Source organism: Rhinolophus sinicus, chromosome 14 (assembly GCF_057876585.1).
Source record: "Rhinolophus sinicus isolate RSI-liver-muscle chromosome 14, RSI-T2T, whole genome shotgun sequence".
Taxonomy (NCBI): domain Eukaryota; kingdom Metazoa; phylum Chordata; class Mammalia; order Chiroptera; family Rhinolophidae; genus Rhinolophus; species Rhinolophus sinicus.
This window is the reverse complement of record NC_142514.1, coordinates 152,665,809-152,689,499: the sequence shown is the minus strand read 5'-3', so window position 1 is coordinate 152,689,499 and position 23,691 is coordinate 152,665,809. Positions and strand designations below refer to the sequence as shown.

Here is a 23,691-nt window from a genome sequence, read left to right as displayed (position 1 = left end):
GGGCAAAGCTATACAGCAAGCATATATTAGACTGCTTGGTCTGCCATAACAAAATGCCATAGACAGGAGGCCTAAATAACAGAAATTTATTTCCTCACAGTTCTGGAGGCTGGGAAGTCCAAGATCAAGGTGCTGGCCGAGGCGCTTCCTGGAGGGCTCTACCTTGTAGACAACTGACTGCCTTCTCCGTTTTTTTCACATGAAAGAGGGAGATATAGAGCAAGAAAGCCTGAGCTTTCTTGTCTCATCTTTTAAGGGCACTAAGCCTATTGGAGCTGGGCACCCTGATGACATAATTTAACCTTAATTACTCACTCCATAATGGCCCTCTGGGGTTGGGGTTTCAACATAGGAATTTGGGGGGACACAAGTGTTCAGTCCACACATAGCAAGGCAGAAACCTTTGTGTGAGGTTCTCTCACTTCTGTTTTTGGATCTCTTTTCTTTCTGAGACGTCTTGTTTCCTTTCCGTGCCTAAAATGTTTTATCCAGGCCCTCCTTCCAAATTTATTTCCACCAAACTCCCCATCCTGCCAAATCTTCTTTTCCCAACTGAGGGACGTTATGATTATCTGAAGAAGGACACTGATACCAGATTCTACCACTCTGCTGTTTAATAGAAAAGGTTTTTTATTTTTTTTTAAATTTGGATTACTCTGGATGCTTCCTTGTACACCTGTTTAATTGTCACATACCCCGTTTATTACAAGGGAATGAAATAATGAAATCATCTTTTTGGCATTATACCAATCATATTCTGTCCCTAATAGCTCTTTAATTAGTATTGGACCCCAGAGGGCTCAAGATAGTCAAACCTCATTTCTTGGAGACAGTGGGATGGGATGGAAAAGAGATTTCTGTGCTAACATTTTTTGTTGGGGTGAGACATATTTTCATGGGTTTTTGGCCTATCGAACAAAGGGAATCCCTGGCAAAGTGAGAATCTGCTTAATATTTTAAAAGGAATGAAAGTGGTTTTCATCTTTTATTATGTTAAAAGAATTGAGCATGTGTTCTCATGAACATTTACTGTTAACCCATTTTCTGGTTATTTTGTAGGCTGATTGAATCAAGTTTGGGAAGCATTGCCACAAAGTTTAACTTCTTCATTCACAACCTTGCCCAGCTTCGATTTTCTGGTCTTCCTTCCAATGATGAGCCCATCCTTTCATTTTCACCCAAAACATACTCCTTTAGACAAGATGGTCGAATCAAGGAAGTCTCTGTTTTCACTTACCATAAGAAATACAACCCAGATAAACATTACGTAAGTTTGATTTAGGTACTTGGAGAGACTCATGCCTGCATTTTTGTTGTCCTTTCTTGCTTCCTTTACTGACTCTGCTGAAGTTTCAAGCATTTTTTTTTTTTCATACTTCTCTTCCATGGATGGTCCAAAAATAAATAAATGTACTTGGAGCATCCCTAATTTGCTCCAAAATCATGAGGGACAAATGATATTCTTTTGGGGCAAGACTAAAAGGGTAGTACTTAACTATTTTGCTTTTTCTCCTTCCTTCAATTTCCTCTTGATTCCAAAGGTGAAGCTTGCTCATTGTAACAAACTCAACCAATATAGAAGCATGTAAAGCAACAATCTTACATTCTCATTCTACTCTCCAGGGATGAAGTATTACTCACACACATCTCTCTCGCTCACACACACAGTTTGTTTTTGAAAAACAGAATCTTCAGTGCACTTTTCCATACCCACCAATAGTGTAGCATTATCATCATTTTTTAATGCTATTTTTCACCCTTGTGTTAATATTTTGCAGCCCTGTCAGTCTTTAAATTTTTCACAAATTTTAGAAAGCGACTTCACTATTATTTTAATTTTTGCCTATTGTATTAGTAGTAAATTTTTATATATTTATTGAATATTTTATCCTAACGCCATTTTATCGAGCAGTCCATTTCCACCTGCCCCCAATGATTTATCATGCCACCTTTAAATACACTAAGTATATATATAAATAAATATCTAGATATATATATATATATATATATATATATATAATATATATATCCCTGAATTCATTTCTTCAGTAGGTATATCTGACTCTTTCTGCACAGCATTTTACTCTTTAAAGTACTGTGACTTTATAACAGTTTAAATATCCAGTAAGATAAGTTTTCCCTCATAATCCAGCTGCCATAAATTTTGCCTTTTTTCTCATTTACCCTTAAATGAACTTATTAATATTTTCATTGGAAATGTACTAAATTTATAAATTTGGGAAGTACATTTATTATACTTAATCCTGGAAATCAAATGACTTTCACTTTCCAGTCCTTGTTTCCATATATTACAATGGTTAAGGTCACTCTTAGAATGTAGTTAGATATGATATAAATTACTATGAGTTTTATATTTGCTGTTTCCTATTGGTGACATATATTACCAAGTTAAAAGCACTGGTATTACATATAACAGTAAACCTGTAGATTTTCTGTCTGGAAAGGTTTTATTATGAATCTAATGTATTTGGGTGTGGTTTCTTTTCAGATTTATGTAGTCCGAATTTTGAGGGAAGGACAGCTTGAGCCCTCATTTGTGTTCCGGACATTTGACGAGTTTCAAGAACTTCACAACAAGCTCAGTATTATATTTCCACTTTGGAAGTTACCAGGGTATGTTCTCATCTGTGTACTTTAATCCTTTTTTATAGGAAACTATTTATTTAGTATCAGGTGTAAGTCAAAAGCTTTGTGATAACGCTTAGTAAAATACTGTGGACCATATGTGACTCATTTTCCTTTGTATCACAGTACTAGCCATAGACAAGGAACTGTAAGTTTTTGTTGAATGAATGATCAAGATCTTAAACTTAAAATGTGGGATTTTCCATCTTTCTAATTTTATTTGCTGCTTTAAATTTGTTATCTCTACCACAATAAGCAACACAAGATAATAATTTGGAACTTTGGTTTTAAAAAATCAGATTTTAAATCACTGTAGAAATAATCTATATGGTCATACTGAGCTCCTCTAAAAAATAAAAAGCTGAGGCATTGAGACTTAATTAGAATCTTAGTGCTTAGTTTTGTATCTGATATTCTTTGGAAATCCTCAGTTTTAATGTAGTATAATGACCAATAGATTTCCTGTACCAAGTTGCTTATATTCTTCTCAGACTAGATTTCTAAAGTAAAGAGGCAGCAAAGTGGGTATCAGTTTATTTCCATATGCAGTCTCATTTTCCCACAGCCACCACAATAAGCAGAATTAAGATTATCTTGATTTGGGCTGTATGTCATTTGTGGGTTTTACTGGTATCTACAATAGCTGTGGCTAATTGAGTAATGATTATTTTGGAGGATAAGATCTACATACAATGTTTGTGAATGATTAGTCTTGAGAAGAAATAAGTAGAAAATAAGTAATAAATACAGCAAATTATCAAAACCATGTACTTTTTGTACCAGGGTTCATAAAAGAATGATGGGGTATTTGAGCTGTTTCATCTCCAGTACTTTGAAATCACAAAATTTACTTTATAGTGTATTAAGACTACTTTGTATTTAAATATATAAAAAGTGTATTTCTAAGTAAATACTGTACTTGATTCTATAAACACTTCCAGATGAATTAATTTAAATCCCACTTCTTATTGTTTTTCTTTTGTAGCTTTCCTAATAAGATGGTTCTAGGAAGAACACACATAAAAGATGTAGCAGCCAAAAGAAAAATTGAATTAAACAGTTATTTACAAAGTTTGATGAGAGCTTCAACAGATGTAGCAGAGGTGAATGTCCTACCTGAAAAATAAACTGTTTTGTGTGCTATATAATATTTAAACTAATGGATCTCTTTCCTCTTCTATCTTAGTGTGATCTTGTTTGTACTTTTTTTCACCCTTTACTTCGTGATGAGAAAGCTGAAGGAATAGCTAGGTCTGCAGGTGAGATTTTTTTTTTCTCTTTATTGATAGTTCATGGCTTCCCTGTGGCCTGCAAGTCTGTAACTTCTCAGTGGATGTGTAGAGTGACAGTAGGGTTACTGGCTGTGGTTCATTGAGAATGAGGAGGGTATTCTTGCTAAGGCGGTGTATTTCTAGATAAATATAACTTCCCTTATATTACTAAAGTATGTATCCAATGGCGAGGTTCTTTACCCTTTTTTTAACCTCACATGTTATGGTCCTGGAGTTAAAGCAAAAATTTTTTGTTGCAGCTTGAACCACTGCAAGCAAGATCAAATTAAACATGAACACATTTATATTTTCAGATGCAGGTCTCTTCAGTCCAACTCCAGGCCAAATAGGAGGAGCAGTGAAATTATCTGTCTCTTACCGAAATGGTACTCTTTTCATCATGGTGATGCACATCAAAGATCTTGTGAGTGATTACAAATAATGATGATTATAGAGGAAACCCATCCCTTGGTAAGAAGCATTACTGTTAAGGGAATGCTTTTCTTTATAGGTTACTGAAGATGGGGCCGACCCAAATCCATATGTCAAAACATACCTACTTCCAGATACCCACAAAACATCCAAACGTAAAACCAAAATTTCACGAAAGACTAGGAATCCAACATTCAATGAAATGGTAAGTTAAAATCATTTCTAAGAAATTCCTAGATTTTTATTTGAGATTCAAAATTTTATACACTTTAAATTTAAAATTTTTAGGTACTGGTTGCTGAACTATTTATTGTGCTAGTAGAGCACATCAATAGCAGTCCAATGGCATTTAACACAGTGATGCAGATTTGAACCTCAGTTATAGACCTTAGGTTTTAAGAAGATCTTAGGGGCCATTATTCATCTGTTTTTCCAGTGCTTGAACCCCTCCTACACCATTGTTTAGAAGGGATGTGCAATCTGTGCTGAAATACTTCCAGGCTGCCCAGTTTGTTTGGGGCAGCTCCAGCTCTTAGGTTATTTTTTATACTGAGCCGAAATCTTCCCTCCCTGTACGTTTGCCTCTGTGGATCTCAGTTGTACCTGTTGAAACCACACAGAACTATTTTTTTTCCTACTTCTACATGGCAGCTCTTCACATAATTGAAGTTGAAATGCCCTTCCTGTTTATTCTTTTAAAATATCTTCAGAATCTTCACCTTTGCTTGATAGGATGTAGCTTCAAAATCATCCTCCTTCTAATTTGTTGTGGTCCGTGAGCAGCCCTCTTAAACAGAGTGCTCCAAACTGAAAACAGTAAACAACGCACCAACTGAACTGTGTGGAGCAGAACCGTGACTTTGCTCAGCTCCTCAGGGTCAGCGTAGATGGCTCATCTATTAAACCCCACTAACCCTTAGTCAAGTACTTCGTTAGGATAAACACCGCATTATTTGTGTATGTTGACATTACATCCGCACAAAATGTCTGAATAGAGATCTGAGAGCAAATAATTCTGAATATTCATCAAGGTTATTAAAATCACACCATATCCTGTCAGCCCTTTAAAAGCATATAAAACATTTAGTGAAGACCAACTGGTATTCTGGAAAAATAGTATTGGCTTTTTTTTAGTTAGTATTGTACTTTCAAGAAAATGAAATGTAGTCATTTTTTTAGTTCTTATAGTCAGTGAGAAGGACTGTATTAAGGAGATGTTTCTCAGCAGTTATGGTGAGGCTTTCTTGAAGGAAAAGAAAAGAATTCTAAGTGTTGAATGTGGTGTGTGAAACTCCAGATTCACTGTAAACTGAATTTATAGTTGGTGAGTTTGCACTGAATTATGGATAACCCGAAATTATCATTTCATGGTATATAAAGTCCAACAGAAAAAAGACAGCAAAAGGAAATTTTAATTCATTTTCTGTAAAGTAATTATAATTATGCTATCCCAGCTGCTTGCTTCCTTCCAGTCTCCTTTTCCAGCTATCATCTTAATGCATGCTGCCATGTAATTTCTTTTCTCTTCCCCATACCTCCACCTCCGGAAAACCATGTTTTTAGTTTTTAGTCAATAATAATTTTCTACTTTGTGCATTGCTATGTGAGACACTCTGAGGCATGTGGATACAATCCAAGACTCCTGAAATACATCTAAAATATGAGACAAATTCCACCAGATATATTGTAATCAATGTCATTAATTGTAGTCACTGTCTGATTAATAATTTCATTTATATTTTTACTTAAAATAATCCAAGAAACCAAACAAATAATTTGTAACTTTCTGTTTCTTTTTGCCTTTGCTGTAGCTTGTGTACAGTGGATATAGCAAAGAAACATTAAGACAGAGAAAACTTCAACTGAGTGTACTCAGTGCAGAATCTCTGCGGGAGAATTTTTTCTTGGGTGGAATAACCCTGGCTTTGAAAGATTTCAACCTGAGCAAAGAGACGGTTAAGTGGTATCAGCTGACTGCAGCAACCTGTTTATAAGCTAGTGAATTTCTGAGCTTTGGAAACACAAACAGTTATAAACATGTGCACACACACACACACACTTGAGAACTTTGTATAGTATTTTTATACTTGGACAGAAATTATAAAGTAAATGAACTTGCTACATTTCAGCACGTGTTGGACCAACAGTCACATAACTAACTTTTATGAATTTGTTAAAGATATTGCCATTTTTAAGTCATTACATATTAGTAGAATGCTATAAACCCTAAACTTAATATATATTAAGTCCTGATAAAGACTTTGAGTTGGTGAAGGATTTAATCCTCTCTTGAGTAATTCAGCGTCATAGCTTTAGTTTGGTTTAGTTTGCATTGTTTCTTACACATTCACAGCATGTTTGTTTTTGTGTTTTTGCACCTTCTACAACCTTTACCACTGTGCATGTTTGCAAACACCAAAGGACGGGACGGTGCAGGGTGTTACCATAAAATGCAGCTGCTGTTCACAGGGCTGACACGCAAAGCACAAACAATAGATCGTTATGTTAAGAACTACTAAGTAGTTTATAGAAGTAGGGGGAAATAATATTGATTTTTATTATTCATGTCTTTAAAGCCCTTGTCGGAATTAAGTGCCAATCACTGAAGTTGTAAATAATGGTGCCTTAACTTCACGGGCTTCCTTGGCACTTCCTTCTGAGTTTTCTTTCCTGACTTGATAAATAATTAGTAGTTTTCACTCGCTTTCAACTTACCCAACGCAGGAAATTATGTATATTTACTAATGTTTTTCCCATAGAAAGACCATTTTCTCTGTTTCTGATGTGTGACTTGGTTAAACAGTCAGCCATTTGATTCGTGTTTTTGTTGTCCAGTAACTGAATGAGATTCATTGATGTAGCTGTACACTAAATTCCATCATTCCGTTATAGTCCTACATTTATTCCTCAGAGTGTGAGTTGCAGTTTGGTAGTTCCACTTCCATATGTCTTTACTCCACTCCTGCATTAAACAAGTGAAAATTGTTTACCCATTTGCCCATTCCTGTTTGGTAGAACAAGAGGCCCAGGACAAGAATTCTAGGGTCCAGACTGAATTTTAATATAGACTTTGATGGCAAAGTTTGTCTTGTAAGCTGTCTTACTGACATTTGTAAACATTGTACATTCACGTAAATTACTCAGTATAATGTGATTCAGAATCATAAGGGACATGATTGAAATTATTCTACAGTAACCATTAAGAATAAGATTAGTTTTTATTAGTTATTCACTCAACTTCACACATAGTTATGTATATACTATATTAATTCTCATGGCTAAAATAGAAATTCACTTTTTAAATTAGAGATTGTAGCAATCTAGGTGCTGTGAGATAACTGACAAAATATGCAGTGAAGAATACCAAGAAAGGACAATTCAGTTGTCCAGAACAGAATTTTTACAAACTGTACAAATGTTTAATGAAATTGGTGATACCTGCAGAGCAGAAATAGAAGAGCTGAGTGTGTATCAATGGGACGGGCTTTAAAAAAACAAACAAACAAACAAACTTGAAATTTTTGGTGCCTAACACTAATGGTCCATTTGTAGGAAACCCTGTGAGTATGCTATATGAATATCACCAGCGTTTAGTTTCTTTTTCTACATATAGTTCACATTTTCTTAAAGTGTATAAGTACCTTTGCAAATGTAAAAAAGTACTAGATAGTTTCATTTAAACTTTTGAGACCTAATTCCATTCCATGAGTTGTCACTTAGCCACTGTAAAAAGAAAGTATGGTTTTGGCAAAAGGTCATTGTTAATTGGACTCAATGTATACTGCGTATTTGCAGTCTGTTACTGCAGTGTCTCTGAGCACAAAAAATAGAACTAGAAAATGTGATGTCACTTTTCAATGACAAGAAATCTGAATTCTTATCTAAAAATGTATATTGTGATTAATACTGTACAGTTAACAGAGTTCAGAACAAGTGGTAACGTTTTCTCTTAATTTAACTCATTTTGTGCATTTTTTGGTCATTAAAATACCACACACACACTTAACATATATTTTAATATAAGTTATTTCTTTGTGAAATGCTAATCTTCAGCTCTTACCAAAAAAAAAAAAAAAAAAGGGACAGAGGCGCCTCTTTGCACTACTACTATCAATAGATTTTAAATCAGTTGGTTTTTTTACATTTTTTTAAAGCTTGCATTAAAGTAAATCAAACAAAAGTTTAAACAAACTGGCCAAGACACTAATTTTTATGTATACTCACAAAGTTTTATATCTATCTTTATCGAGTAAAAATAATTATGCTACATATAAGTCCTGCATCAGAAGAATTCTTTCCTCTTGCAGTGCTTTGGGATTTGAAAATAATGGTTTACTCTAAGAACCTATTATTTTCTCTACTGAGGAACCCAATGTAGAACTTGCACTGACATTCTTATTACTGCCTTTATAAGAATCAGTAGGTATCTAACTGTTAAGGCATGAATGATCTTTGATATTCTTTTATCGTTTCAAATTAAAGTTGTATAAAAGTTTCAAAATCTTGCCTTAAATGGGATAACTATTTTTTCTAGGATTCAAATATTGTGGCATTTAAAAAACAAAACAGTCAATTTTGATACTTAGACTTCAGATTAAAAAGGACTAAAGCGGCACTCTATAATCAACAGATTTACTTACATGCTATTTGACTAGCAGTGCAAATATGAATGAATATAGCAGTTAGTCTCATCTATAAGAACCAAATACTTTCATTATATTAAAGTAGTGAATAAAGATGTATGATATTTTTATTAATGCCTTGAATATATTCAGTGGACTGAATGTGACTTTGTAACTGTACTATGATTGTATTAAAATATTTCTGGAATAAAGGAACTCGGCTATAATTTCTTTTCTCGTTGACATATTAACATTTTTGGTTCCAAACTTTGAGCTCACTGTTGCTGTTCTTTGCATCTCATCCAGGAGTTTATTAAGTTCAAATAATCCTGAATTTCAGAACTGGGCTGTCAGTTGCCCCTAAAGATGTCCAATTAGAGGGCCTGATTTCTAAGTGTGGTTCTTTGGAGGTCTGCATTGCCACTTTCCTAGAGCCTCCTCACCGTTTCATAGAAGTGAAATGCTCCAGTGAGTATGGTCCCTGGCTTTTGGTAGTTTATTTAAATATTAAATAGTGCAGTAACAGCCATGTTATAGACATATCTACACAACGGGGAAATGTCGATTCTTTTACTGTAACATGTAAAAGGGCCCAGAGACCATGAAGAGCAATAACTGAAACAATTAGAGCCAGTTTCTTGGGGGTGATGAACTCAGTTAATGTCCAAAAAAAATTTTTTTCACTCTTTTGAAACTCTTTATCGTGCAAATTTTATACATACTGTGTACGAGTATACAAAATTAGACAACAGTATAATGAATTCCATGAATGAATCCATCATACACTTTCAATAGTTATTACCTTGGGGCCGATCCTATTTTATCTATGTTAACTAGGATGTGCCTAGGTGTAGATATATTTATTTTTTTCTATCTAGGGTTCTTAAATCGATCAGTAACATCAGCTCTAAATAATTTGTTAATAATATGACTTCTCCAATTCACTACTCTTCAACTGTTTAACTCATCCATTGAGTTTTTCATTTTGGTTGTTGTATTTTTCATTTCTAGAACAACTATTTGGTTATTTTATTTGTTTGAATCATGATCCAGAAAGACACTCACAAGGCTGACAAGATCAATAGGAAAAGAATAGGTTTTTCAACACATGGTGCTGGGACAATTAGCTAACCGCAAAAGAATGAAGTAGGACTCTAACAACATATACATAAATTGGTTCAAAATGGATCAATGATCTAAACTTATACACTTAAAAGAAGACATAGGTGTCCATCCTTTTTCCCCCACTCCTTCTTCCGACTCCCCCCTCCCTTCAAGCCGGTGTTTCTCAGTTTAGTTGTGTAGGACACAGCTCCCTGGGCCATGCTGGTATTATGAGCCTTGCCTCCCTCTGGCTGAGACAGTCGCCAGTCAGGCTCACAGCAGCCCAGCTCCAGGGAGAGCTGTTGTTCACAATCTTAGCTGTAAGAGGGCGCAGCTCACTGGCCCATGTGGGAATTGAACTGGCAACCTCAGTGTTAGGAGCCGGGCGCTCCAACCACCTGAGCCACCAGGTCGGCCCCATCTTTTTAACCTTGGATTAGACAGGCTTCTTAAGTATGACATAAAAAACAAAAGCAACAAGAGAAAGTAAAAAGACAACTCACAGAATGGGAAAGAATAGTCACGAGTCATATATCTGATAAGGGTGTGCTATCTAGAATGTATAAAGAACTTAAAACTCAACAGCAGAAAGCCAACCCAATTTCTACATAGGCAAAGGACTGAATAGACATTTCTTCAAAATGGCTAACAATCACATGAAAAGATGCTCAACCTCATTAGTCATTAGGAAAACACAAATCAAAACTACAATGAGCTACTAATTCCTACCCACAAGGATGTAGAGAAACGTGTTTTGTTTATCGTGGAGCCCCTATTCACTGTGGGAGTGTAAAACTGCAGCTGCTGTGGAAAACAGTTTGGCAGTTCTCAAAAACATGACCTCTCACCCAGCAATTCATATATTGTGTGTATGTATAAAATCTCAAGGAAATTGAAAACAGGTACTCAAATACTTGTACATGAATGTTCATAGCATTATTTATGGCCCAAAAGTACATACAAGCCAAATGTCCATCAACTGATGCACAGATAAAATGTGACACATCTGTATAGTGGAATATTCGGCCATAAAAAGGAAGAGCAGTGATCCTGCCACACCATGGATAGATCTTGAAAATATGCTAATGGGAGAAACTACACACAAAAGGCAACATACTATCTATTGCATTTACTATATGAAATATCTAGACTAGGCAAATCCATAGAGACAGAAAGATTAGTGGTTGCCAGGGACTATGGGGGAGGGGAGACAGGTGAGTAATTGCTTAAAGAATATGAGGCTGCTATTTGGGGTAATGAAAACGAGTTAGTGGTGATGGTTGCACAATATTGTGAATGTACTAAAAGCCACTGAATTGTACACTTTAAAATGGTTAAAATAGCAAATTTTATCGTATGTGAATTTTACCTTTAAAGGTCATAAAATCCATTTTTTAAAACCATTTGATCTCTGAACCTCTGCCTTTTAGAAATGTGTTAACAGTGGTTCATGTAGTAAAATTATAACTTTCCCCTTTTTTTATCTTTAAAAAATCAGAAGGTCCCAATTTACAAAAGAAGTTCTCAGAAAAGTATGTCACATAAAGGCCACAGGGCATGGCTTAATATTAATAGAAGGTAAACACCACTTGATTAAAATTCAACACACTCAACTGCATATTTTATCTATGATGATATTGATACAAACATGGCCAGATAGGGTGAATTAAAAACTAGTGGAGGGCTCAAACATGACAACCAAACAAAAAAACCTGAAATAACGTAATTCCTATTCCATGAATAAATACTTTTCAACATTTCTATATCCTTATTAGAAAAGTCGTATGGTGTTTTTAACAGCTGGGGGGTTTTTTGTTTTTGTTTTCATTTTTAACCAGAGTGGTATTCTCAAAACAATCCAGTACTGGTGTTGGTTATATCATAGACATCCCTCAATATTTCCACTACAAAACGAGTGCGATGATAAATCAGGGCTGAGGGCAAATCATTCCAGCAATGCTTAAAAAACTCATGAATTAAATAACTGACCTGATCCAAATCACACACAGGTGTACTGTAATCCAGGTCTAGATTGCCAAATTCCCACTATCTTCGACTGCCTCCTGAAATAAAGTTGGTAGTCTAGATTTCTTCAAATGGGGAACAAATTACTTAGGTTCGTAAGTGCCTAACTCCCTGCCTGCCAGGCAATGTTCTGGGTGCTGGAGATAAAAGCAATGAACAGTCTATCCTCAGAGTTCAAATTTTATTGGAGGCAGACTACCAAACAAGCAAAGGAAAATGTCAGATTCATGTGCTATGAAGATAATCAACAGGATATTGGGAGGGAGGAGGATTACTTTAGAATCTAAAGTTGAGATGGTCTTCCTCGGGAAAGGCCTGAGATGACAGAGGCCAGGGGTTTGGATTGTATTCTAAATGCACTGAGAAAGTATAGGAGGGGTTACTCGGGAGTAATAAATGCTCTGATTTACGTTTTTAAAAGATCACTGACTGCTAGATGGAGAATGGGTTATATGTGTTTGGGGTGGGGACATGAGTAAAGCACAAACAGCTGGAATACCACTGAGTTGCCCATATGAGAGCGGGAGGCTTGGATTGGGGATAGCAGTGGAAATGGAGAGAAGTGAATGTATTTGTGATACGTTTTTGTGGTAGAGCTGAGATGACTCTAAAGGGAATTAGAAAGGAAAAATCAAGACTCCAAGGTTTGTGGTTTGAGCAAATGCATAGTGTTTAACTGAAAAGGGACGTGGAGTAGGTAGGTAGGGATGAGGATTGGGAGTTGGAGCCCTGTTAAAACCTATTCCATATCTGGGCTGAAGATATAAATTTGACTAACAATAAGAAAGCATCTGGGCCGGCCCGGTGGCTCAGGCGGTTAGACCTCCATGCTCCTAACGCTGAAGGCTGCCGGTTCGATTCCCACATGGGCCAGTGGGCTCTCAACCACAAGGTTGCCAGTTCAACTCCTCAAGTCTCACAAGGGATGGTGGGCAGCGCCCCCTGCAACTAAGATTGAACACGGCACCTTGAGCTGAGTTGCCGCTGAGCTCCCGGATGGCTCAGCTGGTTGGAGCGCGGGCTGGTTGCCGGTTCTACTCCTGCAAGGGATGGTGGGCTGTGCCCCCTGCAACTAGAAAGGGCAACTGGACCTGGAGCTGAGCTGTGCCCTCCACAATTAAGACTGAAAGGACCACAACCTGACTTGGAAAAAAAGGCCTGGAAGTACACACTGTTCCCCAATAAAGTCCTGTTCTCCTTCCCCAATAAAAATTTAAAAAAAGCATCTTTGCTAGGAAAATTTGAATGAAATTCTTAATGCTTTAGAAAGTTATTCATCAAATAATAGTGATCGGTTAAAAGAGCAGTGGAGGGGGGATGTTTTAGTACCTGGAGTTTCTTTCAAAGTCTCACCAGTTACTTCAAACTTGTTAGTAGTCATTTATTGATTTCACCTCCCTCCTTCCTTCTGGTCTGTTTTTGAACAAGCCCCTTCATTTGCCCACTCTTTCAACGCATTCCTTGGTACCAGCACAGAGTCAGTCTTAAGAGTTTCAATGGCAGTTCCTTTTACCAAGAAGTTCAAACTCCTCAGTATCTCCACCATCCTCAACACTTCCCTTCACCTCCTTATATCTAGCTCCTGCCTTTGCAATCTTATTCCCAAAGTTCCCAAAGCTCCTCCCGGTTCAACTCTCACTCCGGCTCGCGGCTCCGTGAGGCTTTACCCAACACTCCTCCCCACCAAGCCAAGCACCCCACTGTCCGGTGCAAGTGTGGAGGGGTGCCAGGTGGATCGGGGGTAGGGGCCCGCCAGTGCCTGCTTTAAATTCCTGGGCTGGTACTTCCCCCGTGCTCAGTGATCCCTCCCTTGAAAGATTAGGATTAGAGATAAAATAAAGCAGCTCTGGCTGGCTGTTAACCATTACCATGAATTACTTTCAGTGTAGGCACGTATCACCATGGTATTGTACCTGAGAATGTATTAAGGGCAGAGACAGACTTTGAGGATTCTAGTGCCAAGATAAGGGCTGGCGCTGGTGAATGAATGAATTATAACAGTGTATGGCTGAACTTCAGGCACCCAACTTCTGTGGGGTCGGGGGCGCAGATAACGGCCTTTCCTAGGACAGGGACTAAGTCCACCAACCCCTGCAGCTGTCTCTGCTCCATGCCCACATCCAGTCTTGGATTCAAACCGGCACTATCTTGGTTTTGGCAGCACTTCCAGAAATGCACAGGCCCCGCTGGAAAAGGACCCAATTTGCCGCTTTAGCCACGAGCCTCCTCAAGGGCTGATGCATGCCGGGATGTGTAGTTCTGTTGATTGAGAAAGTGGCTACCACGTTGAAATGCATTTCGGGATATGTAGTTAGGCGGACGCCGAGGACCACGCAGCGTAACTCCTCCTCCCGTAGGCCAGGAAGCGGGAACGTGTGAGGTCATTTCCTGTGTGCTGGGTGGCTTCCGGAAGCTCTCACACTCCTCGCTCTCTTTTTGCTGCTTGGTCGCCGCCATCATGGGTCGCATGCATGCTCCCGGGTGAGCGCGGGTTTCCCTGCGAGAATTGCAGGGCTCGGCGTCGGGGATGAGGGGAAAGGAGGGAGTGTGGGCAGCGGGTCGAGGGGATGATGTTCTGGGTTGCTGTGGCACGGACCACTTTGCCCTAAGACTGCTTCTCTCCCCAGGAAGGGCCTGTCCCAGTCGGCTCTGCCCTACCGCCGCAGCGTCCCCACCGTAAGTAGCGTGCGGGGACCGGGGACAGGTGGGGGAGGAGGATGCCATTCGTCGCTCGGGGGAAGTGGCGCCGGCGTGCGGGCTCTGGGCCATGTGTGCATGAGGAGCGCTACTTGGAGGGTGGAGGGATCGCCGTGTTTAGGTACCGCTCCTGGTTTCTCGTGCTAAGGCCGCTTTCTTCTCCACAATCAGTGGCTGAAGTTGACATCTGACGATGTGAAGGAGCAGATCTACAAACTGGCTAAGAAGGGGCTGACCCCCTCACAAATCGGTGAGTGTTTTTGTGTAATGTAGCCTCTTCCATTTGCCCGCGTGTAACTTGCTGAAAAAGGCTGAAAACCTTTTGCCCCTTTTCCTGGCTTCACTGTTGACCGAGACCTCTGGGTCATCATTTGTTGAACTCTCAAATTCTCACTCAGAAGATGATGAAATTATTAAAACGTTCTGAAAAATTTAATGAGTATTTATTATGAGCTAGGCACTGTCATAAGTGCATTGTTCTAAGCATTTCACAAATACTACCCTCGTTTAATTCTCACAATAATGATTTCAAATAAATGCTAGAAGTTTTCCCCATCCTAACAATTGAGAAAACACGCACAGTGTCGCTTTATAACTAGCCCCAAATTACACGGCTAGTAAATGAAGGCTTGGACTCACGGTGCTTGTTACACTTTCTCAGATGTGGTTTGAGCCTCAACTGTGTGTGACTTTGCAAGTGGCTTCATTCAGCAAACGTTGGCCTGGTATGTGATTCTGAATGCTGAGATTCCAGTAGTCGAAAAAGCGCAAAGTATATGCCCTCTTAGAGCTTATGATCTCATGGAGGTATCACACATAATGGGAAGGACATAGTAGATAGTCAAGTAGTCATATATGCTGTTTTGAGAGTTAAGAAGAATAATGTACATAAAATCTTTTTAAGAAGCTCTGATGTTCTTAATAAAGTTTTTTTAAGCTCGTTTTAAGTAGCTTTGGTGTCCGTCCAGCAAGCTCACTGTGATGATGGTCTTCCAACATTCGCAGTTTATAATATATTATTCTCTTTTTAGGTGTGATCCTGAGAGACTCGCATGGTGTTGCACAAGTACGTTTTGTGACAGGCAATAAAATCCTGAGAATTCTTAAATCCAAAGGACTTGCTCCTGATCTTCCTGAGGATCTCTACCATTTAATTAAGAAAGCTGTTGCCGTTCGAAAGCATCTTGAGAGGAACAGAAAGGTAAGAGCATAGGCCTGCTTGTACTAGTTTATTTCAGTAAAAGATAATGCACTGGATTTGATTTATCTAAAGTGGCTTAGGACACAAACTAGTCACACTAAAGTTGCTTTGAAATAAAAATTCTACTAGAAGAGATTGGTGGGAGGGTTCTTGCCTTCTCTAGACATAGTAATATTCAGTTGGTTGAAAATGTTGAGGTGTCTGTTTGCAGAGTTATGCAAATCATTCCTTCTTGGTCTCCTGGAAACCTTAAAAATCCTTAATGACTTCATGTAGCCACATGAACCCTGGCCTATGATTCTATTACAGGGTAACTTTTCATTAAAGTACATGGTGTCTATACATTCTTTTGTTAAAATAATGTTTGAAAATGTTTAGTTGTTTTGGGTGGTTTTCTTGAATTCTACTAATTTTTTTATTTTTAGGATAAGGATGCTAAATTCCGCCTGATTCTGATCGAGAGTCGTATTCACCGGTTGGCTCGATATTACAAGACCAAACGAGTCCTCCCCCCCAATTGGAAATAGTAAGTATCCTTATTTGTTAACAGGTTAGCCAGATAGTAAATAGAGTAAAAAGACCGATCGTAATGTTTTAGGTCGTGGCTACATGGCCAACCACTCTTTCAGTTCTGTCATTGTAGCAGGAATACAGCCATAGATGATGCATAAATAAACGGGTGTGGCTGTGTTCCATTGAAACTATTTACAAATACTAAGCGAAGGGCCATAGTTCACAGACCCCTGATTTAGAACATGAACAAGCCTTTAGATAGATACTGGGTAAAAATTTCAGTTCATGCCACTGCTCCCAGGTGTTTCCGTTGTCTTCATTTTTGCATCAGATGCTCACTATGATGATTACTGTCCACACATTCGCAGTTTCCACCAGAAGGATTTTGTTCCTTATGTTGGCCAGTTCTTCCTTGGATGTCTGAGTGAGCATCTTAATTCATTATGTTTGAGCACAATGAACTGATTCAGGAACTCAGCAGTTTGGTGCATTTAATATAGTTGGGGTTTATTTTAGCTGTTTCAAAATAAGTCCGTTAGCTGGGAAATGCTATGGGTGAATATGGAGGACCTGTATTAATCCAGTCTTCTCCCCTCCTTTTTCCTTTTCAGCGAGTCGTCCACGGCCTCTGCCTTGGTTGCATAAATTTGTCTATGTACTCAAGTAATAAAATCATTGTTTAATGAGACGCATGTTTTGTATTTCTTTCCTTAAAAAACTATCAGTGATTCATATATGTTGCTCATTTTTGATTTGTATTTTAGCAGAATTAGAATTGTGTAATTCTACAGAGCTATAAGATAGCATCCATTGTTGCACCTGTTTATAATTGCATCAAGTTGAGCAGTTAAGGTGGTATAGAGGGTGCTGGAAGAGATTAGAAAGTAGTAGTGATTTAGTTGTTTTAATGTCATGGGGAAAATGTTTCCAAGTATTTTGGATACATTTGATGTTAAATGCCAGGTAGAACTGTGATACATGTTATCCATAGGGTAACATCAGAAATACACATGAAAGTGTCTGGAGAAGGACATCTTTAGTGTGGAGGGACCTCAGGAGGTAGAGATACGTTTTCCCAGACTTACTGGTGAGGCTGAAAGACGAGGAAGAAGAGAGTCAGCAAACAGTAAGCAAGCACAGTTCCATCTGGAGCAGAGGGAACAGGAAGAACTGAGGGCAGCTCAGGTTCCTGAGCCTGGCAACTTTTGGATGAGTTAAAATAAAATTGACTCACCCAGATGCTGGCAGAATATTGGGTATCCCTGTTTGAAAGAATTAATTCTTTTAAACAACTGGATGAGCTATTCAAGATTTTAAGACCAGTAAATGACAAACCATGTGTTTGGCTGGTTTACAAAGCCATGCTCTTTCAGGATGCAGGAAAAGTTCAAGCAGGCCATTTGTATGTACCACCTTTTTTCTAACTATAAGAATAAGCTTTTTACTTCACCTTTACCCTAAGTAGTAATAAAATTTGTGTTTGAAATCACACTATTAGGCAAAGTCCTTTTCAAGAGACTACTATGTTAACAAGCATTGATAGCCTGTTGGGTGCCGGGCTCAGGAGGTACACTCACTCAAACCACTTAACTTGGTCTTCAGGGCCATATAGCCACCTACCCAGCAGTACGTGTTCTATGCTGGCTGTGCAGACTGATTCAGTCCCCCTTCCTAGTGGGCTCACAAGGGAGACAGGTGTGGATAGTCTGTTTCAGTATTTTACCCATTTCTTACCTAGTGTTAGATGTAAGTTTTTAATCCCTTGTGCTTTTGTGTTCATGCTTTAAAGTGGCTCACAATCATAAACCAAGAATTAAACTTACATGTAATAAGGCAAACATCTCCAAGAGTAATGAACAAGTAAAAGCAGGTCACACAAACCCTAGATAGTTACCATGTTTCCCTGAAAATAAGACCTAGCTGACCATCAGCTCTAATGCATCTTTTGGAGCAAAAATTAATATAAGACCAGTTCTTATATAAGACCAGGTAATATAATTAATATATCTAATCTAATACTGAGTCATATTTTTGCTCCAAAAGATGCATTAGAGCTGATGGTCTAGCTAGGTCTTATTTTCGGGGAAACACGGTAGTTGAAGATACTTGTTCCATAGATGTTATATATTATAATTTGTAGTTACCCAAAGATAATTATTTAAATCTTTGTGATGAGAATCAGTGATCCTCTTTATTGTTTTACATTGGTAACTGATGAGTATCTTATGTTTACTTTTTGTAAATTGCCTATTCATGCCCTATTCCAATTTCTCTTGGAACAGTGTTATTCTTTACCCTTTATCATGTGCTACAAATATTTTTCCCAACTTCAATCTGGTTTGTGGTATTTTTGCTGTAGAAATTCAATAATTTCTTGATACTATCTCTAATGATTTAAGTTTTTTTGATAGATCAGTCTAATAAAATTTTTAATTTTTTTCTGCTCCCTTCTGTTTAATATAGTATGGTTTTCATCTGTCTTCCAGACTTGGACATCTATTCTTTTTTAAACAAAAATTCTCATATGCTTTTTCTTTGTACATCTATTTGGAATTGGCATATGGATCTTATTTGTCCAAATCTACCCATATGTGAGCACCTAGGATTTGAAGATTTTCTTCAAACTGTTCTCTTCATTTAAAAATCATTTTTCTTTCAGTGACAGGTGTTCATCTTAACTATTTTTTTAGTTTTAAGATTTTATTGGGGAAGGGAACAGGACTTTATTGGGGAGCAGTGTGTACTTCCAGGACTTGTTCCAAGTCAAGTTGTTGTCCTTTCAATCTTAGTTGTGGAGGGTGCAGCTCAGCTCCAGGTCAAGTTGCTGTTTTCTAGTTGCAGGGGGCGCAGCCCACCATCCCTTGCGGGAATCGAACTGGCAACCTTGTGGTTGAGAGGACGTACTCCAACCAACTGAGCCATCCGTGAGCTCAGTGGCAGCTCAGCTCAAGGTACCGTGTTCAATCTTAGTTGCAGGGGGCGGAGCCCACCATCCCTTGCAGGATTTGAGGAGTTGAACCAGCAACCTTGTGGCTGAGAGCCCACTGGCCCATGTGGGAATTGAACCGGCAGCCTTTGGAGTTAGGAGCATGGAGCTCTAACCACCTGAGCCTCCAGGTCAGCCCCACTTTTCTCACTTTTTACCAACTCTTGTCCATCTCTTCCCTACTTTCTGGGAGGTTTCAACTTTATCTTCCAATCTCACTAAGTTTTTCAATTCTACCTTCATATTTTTAATTTTCCAGAGCCAGTGGCATGTTAGTAAATGTACATACGTGTGTATGTGTTGTATCTATGTACCTATGTTGTGAAATGTATGTCGGTATGTTGGTAAATATTTAACTCTCTGGCGGGGAGGAGACAACTCTGATTTGCAGTGCATACTTATTTCTATGATATAAAAACTCCCACTATGGCTGATTTCAAGCTACCAGGGGGGCTGAATGTGGAGTTGGGAAGGACTACTCAGTAGCAAACTATTGTATAGTGTTTCCCCTGTACAGAAACAATAAAGTAAATTCAAGACCACTGATAATAGTAAAATGGTATAAAATAATTAGGAAATTATGAGTTTCGAGTATTACATTTATTTTGAATATAATTTATTTACCTTTGAGTTTATATAATTTTGTTTTTAATAATACCTGTGCTTCACTGGCTTGAAGAATTCCTGAAATTTAACAGTTGGCTCCTGGGAGACCTTACAAGCCAGATCTAGCTCACCACTGCTCGGAGCTCATTTTTGTTCCCTGAATATTCTTTTTTATAGAAATCTGTCAGATATATCTTCTCATCTCTGAATACTTAATGATAATCTTAAATTTTTTCTACCTCTACACTGTCTGTTTTGTTTGTGTGTCTTTTATGTTAGAGGGTTTCCCCCAATGTCCAGTAATCCTTTAAGGCTCTGGATTTTGATCCCCACGCTATATAGTGTGCACAGTATTTGAATTGTATCTAGGTGCAGTTACTCCTTTTTGCTACTAGGTGGTGTATGTTGCTGTTGCATCTACCCAGTACCTGCAGCTTACAATTTAAAAGTACTCTCATACTTGTTATTTCTTTGATTTTTACAACTTCCCAAAAAGTTGACTCCAGATTTTTTTGGAAGGAGGTTTGGTATAAATGTATTAATTTTTTAAAAAAAATTATCCCCATTTTAAAGATGGGGAAATTGAGGCTCAGAAAAGGTAAACTACTTTGAGACTCAAACTAAAGCCACTGGGATGTCTAGTGTGTCTATTACTATACCTTGATGCCTCTTACGAGCTTTCTCCTCACGTTTTAAATTTTTATTTATTTTTTATGATACGAACGGCCTTTATTGGTTGCAACAGGAAGTGAAAGAGGAGGGGGTACGACAGCTTCAGCTCCTGGGGCAGCTTCACACTCTGTTGCTAGCCTTCCTCAGGTTTTTTTCTTTTTTTCTTTTTTAAGAGAAATGCAAATAATACAAGACCTGTAATAAGTCAACTTAAAAATTATTAACAAACGTTTTAGCTAATTCCTAATGTATGAAGATATCCATTAGCGAAACCAAATTTTAAAATCTCCAGAAATTAAGTGAATTTAGGCACTGTTCTCTTGTATGTTGTTTCTCTCTAATTTTGTTACCTGTGAGTAAAAAATTAGCCTTCTCTTGAGCTAAGGATAAGGGTTGCCTTTCAGCCCCCAGCAGTTCATGGCGTCCCAGCCTCACCTGCAGTCACATTGATTCTTACACTATTACCCGTCGCTGTGGCTACAAACACAGTGACATAGACAGCAGAAGGTTGGGAACGACAAACCCTCAAAGTAGGATGGTGGTACCTCTCCCAAGGGAAGGAGGTGAGCAGCAGGATGGGGCAGGGCTACCCAGGGAGTTTCAGCTGTGTTCGTAATGCTTTATTTCATAAGCTAAGTGATACATGCAAGGGGGTTTTGCTATATTCTGTCTTTCTGTGCCCAACATAATTCTTTAAAAAGTCTCTATGAGGTCTAGAATTTTAAAAGCAGTTCATTCACTCAGCAAATATTTATGAGCACTTTTGTGACTTGCATTCTACACTGGTGAACAGCAATTTAGGGTCTGGATTCATTGCTAATTCATTCAACACATTCACTAAGTGCTCCTTGTGGGCAAGGTGCTGGGACAGATGCTAATAAGATGACACACCTGACCCTGCACCTTAAAAGATGTACAGACTAATGTGGCTGGACCACATTCATTAAGTGTACAAACCTCACAAAGTAGAAATTAACTTCAGAAGAGAGGAGCAGTTAAAGTCTTAAGGAAAAATCAGAACATTTGGGAAGGCTTCCCAGAGGAGTGGCAGTTAAGCTGGATCTTGAAGGACATGTTGGGCAAGGGGGTTGGGGGAGCACCCCAGTAATAGAGCCTCCTGTGTAGAAGGAAGATCATGAGCAATGATGGTAGTGGGAGAGTGCAGTGTGAAGGACCAGTGACTATTTCAGTTTGGCTTTGAACTTGGTAGCAGTGAGAGAGTCTGGGAAAGGAGTTAGGTCAATCCCCAGGGGGCCCAGGTCCAGGCTGAGCTGATGGACTATCTGTAGGAGACACACCACCAGAGCTATTGGCTGTTAGCGAGGGCCGGGGGGTGGGGGGTGGGGTAGGGGTTGCTTTTTAGAGCCTGGGTGGGCACAAACAGGACCTGGGCCTGTACAGAGCAGAGCAGAGTCCACAGGACCTGGCAGCTGGTAGGCTTTGGGTTGGAAACCGCTCACAGGTGGCTCTTTAATTCGGCTTAAACTCCTGGGATGGGAAAGTCACCACTCACAAAGTTTGGTTTTTACTGCTGGGTAGTAGTTCCTCATCCATCTGCCGGGTCTAACATGGAGCCCTACTTCACGGACTGTGGTGAGGGGCCAGGAGATGAGGAGGGACAACTTGGACAAGTAGAAAGCGTGCTGTGTCTGCGAGGGGGGCTGTCCTCTGGTTCTGGTAGTGTGCCTGAGGGTGAGCTGGCTCGGGGGCCCATATGAGGAGCCGCTGCTTTGGGGCTGTGTCCTCCACTTGGGCCCGGAGCAGCAGGCTGCAGTTGGGATCTCCTGGTTTACCTTTGGGGTCTAATGGGGACACCATGCCTACAGTGGGGGACTTGGGACAGAGACCATCTTGTGGGATTGTCCTTTGTCACCCGAGGGGTCCCGCTCTGCTAGCATATACTCTACCAATCCAGGGAAAGGGCACTTTGACTGCTCTGGGATCTCAGCGTGGGCCACCAGCATTGGCCCGCATACCTCCCCAGCAGTGCTTTTGGCTCAAAGATTGGGGCAAGGCTGGTCTTCAAGGAAGACTGACAAGGTGTCAGGCAGAGCCCCTCCTATAAGTCTCCAGCTAACAGGTTGTAGTGCCTGAAATCCCATCGTTGGAGAGGCACAAACATTTCCTAGAGGGCACCTTGTTTGAGAGCCTACACTAATATACTTATTTATGAACAAATTCACAAAGATTCAAAGATCATGGTTGGTTTTTGTAACTTGTAAAGCCCTAAACGAACTAAATTCATTATTTACACAAATGACGCTGAGCTCTCACTGCCTCTAAGTCAGGATCAGGGAGTCACAGATTACAAACTGTTTGCCTCCATAATGTCATTGGAGCATTACAGCGACATGACTGCAGAAATTACTAAACTCCTTTGTCTCAGTTTTTCTCTTAGAAAATAGATGTTAAGTTCTTAGAAAATAGATGTCAAGATGCCCAAGGTCACAGGCCAAGATGAGGCCACAGAGGCTGGACACTGGATTTGAGAAACAAGGGCTCTTCTCATTTTCTCAAAGTAGCTGGGGGTCTGACATCTCAGTGCTGCTGAAGGACTGCTTTCTGACCAGGACGTTCTCTGACCTTTGAAAGCAAGATGAGGAGTGGGTGGGGGCTGGAAAGGAAAGATGTAGTCAGCCTAGGAGGGTGTACGGTGGGACCCAGAGCATATGGCAGGAGGGTCACTGAGGAAGGTGAACTGGGATTTTGGGGTGTGTTCAGTTAGCCAGTCAGGTGACGAGACTTAGGTCCCCTGTACCCCGGTGGAAGAGCCCGGAACAAGGAGTCTGCAAATAGCAAGTCAGGATGGAACCCAGGTCTGTCAATGCCTCAGCCCTGCTTTCTCCATCCTGCCCCCCCCCCCCAGGGGGGCTGTGTTAACTCTGGCAAGTCTCACTGCCTGGGTGATCCTTGCCT

The 23,691-nt window shown here is 39.3% G+C and overlaps 2 protein-coding genes, 1 long non-coding RNA gene and 1 other non-coding gene across 4 annotated transcripts in view; 3 read left to right on the top strand and 1 right to left on the bottom strand.

The window, feature by feature from the left end:
* The window catches only part of PIK3C2A (phosphatidylinositol-4-phosphate 3-kinase catalytic subunit type 2 alpha), an 86,777-nt gene extending 77,590 nt beyond the window's left edge, over positions 1-9,187 (top strand). The window contains exons 27-33 of the mRNA XM_019746618.3: positions 1,060-1,267; positions 2,510-2,634; positions 3,632-3,749; positions 3,833-3,905; positions 4,232-4,341; positions 4,429-4,554; positions 6,161-9,187. Of these exons, the coding sequence (XP_019602177.3) occupies positions 1,060-1,267; positions 2,510-2,634; positions 3,632-3,749; positions 3,833-3,905; positions 4,232-4,341; positions 4,429-4,554; positions 6,161-6,343 (943 nt within the window). The 3' untranslated portion in view covers positions 6,344-9,187. The remainder of the gene's footprint in view (positions 1-1,059; positions 1,268-2,509; positions 2,635-3,631; positions 3,750-3,832; positions 3,906-4,231; positions 4,342-4,428; positions 4,555-6,160) is intronic.
* The window catches only part of LOC141572241 (uncharacterized), an 89,145-nt gene that overhangs the window by 57,569 nt on the left and 7,885 nt on the right, over positions 1-23,691 (bottom strand). The window lies entirely within an intron of this gene.
* RPS13 (ribosomal protein S13) lies at positions 14,475-17,199 on the top strand. The gene is made up of 6 exons (XM_019746663.3): positions 14,475-14,581; positions 14,728-14,776; positions 14,969-15,047; positions 15,829-15,998; positions 16,424-16,524; positions 17,123-17,199. Exons 1-6 carry the CDS (start codon positions 14,559-14,561, stop codon positions 17,154-17,156), a joined length of 456 nt encoding a protein of 151 aa, XP_019602222.1. The 5' UTR covers positions 14,475-14,558; the 3' UTR covers positions 17,157-17,199.
* Positions 16,847-16,939, top strand: LOC141572623 (small nucleolar RNA SNORD14). Its single transcript, XR_012497931.1, has one exon. It is a non-coding gene; the product is annotated as a small nucleolar RNA SNORD14 (small nucleolar RNA).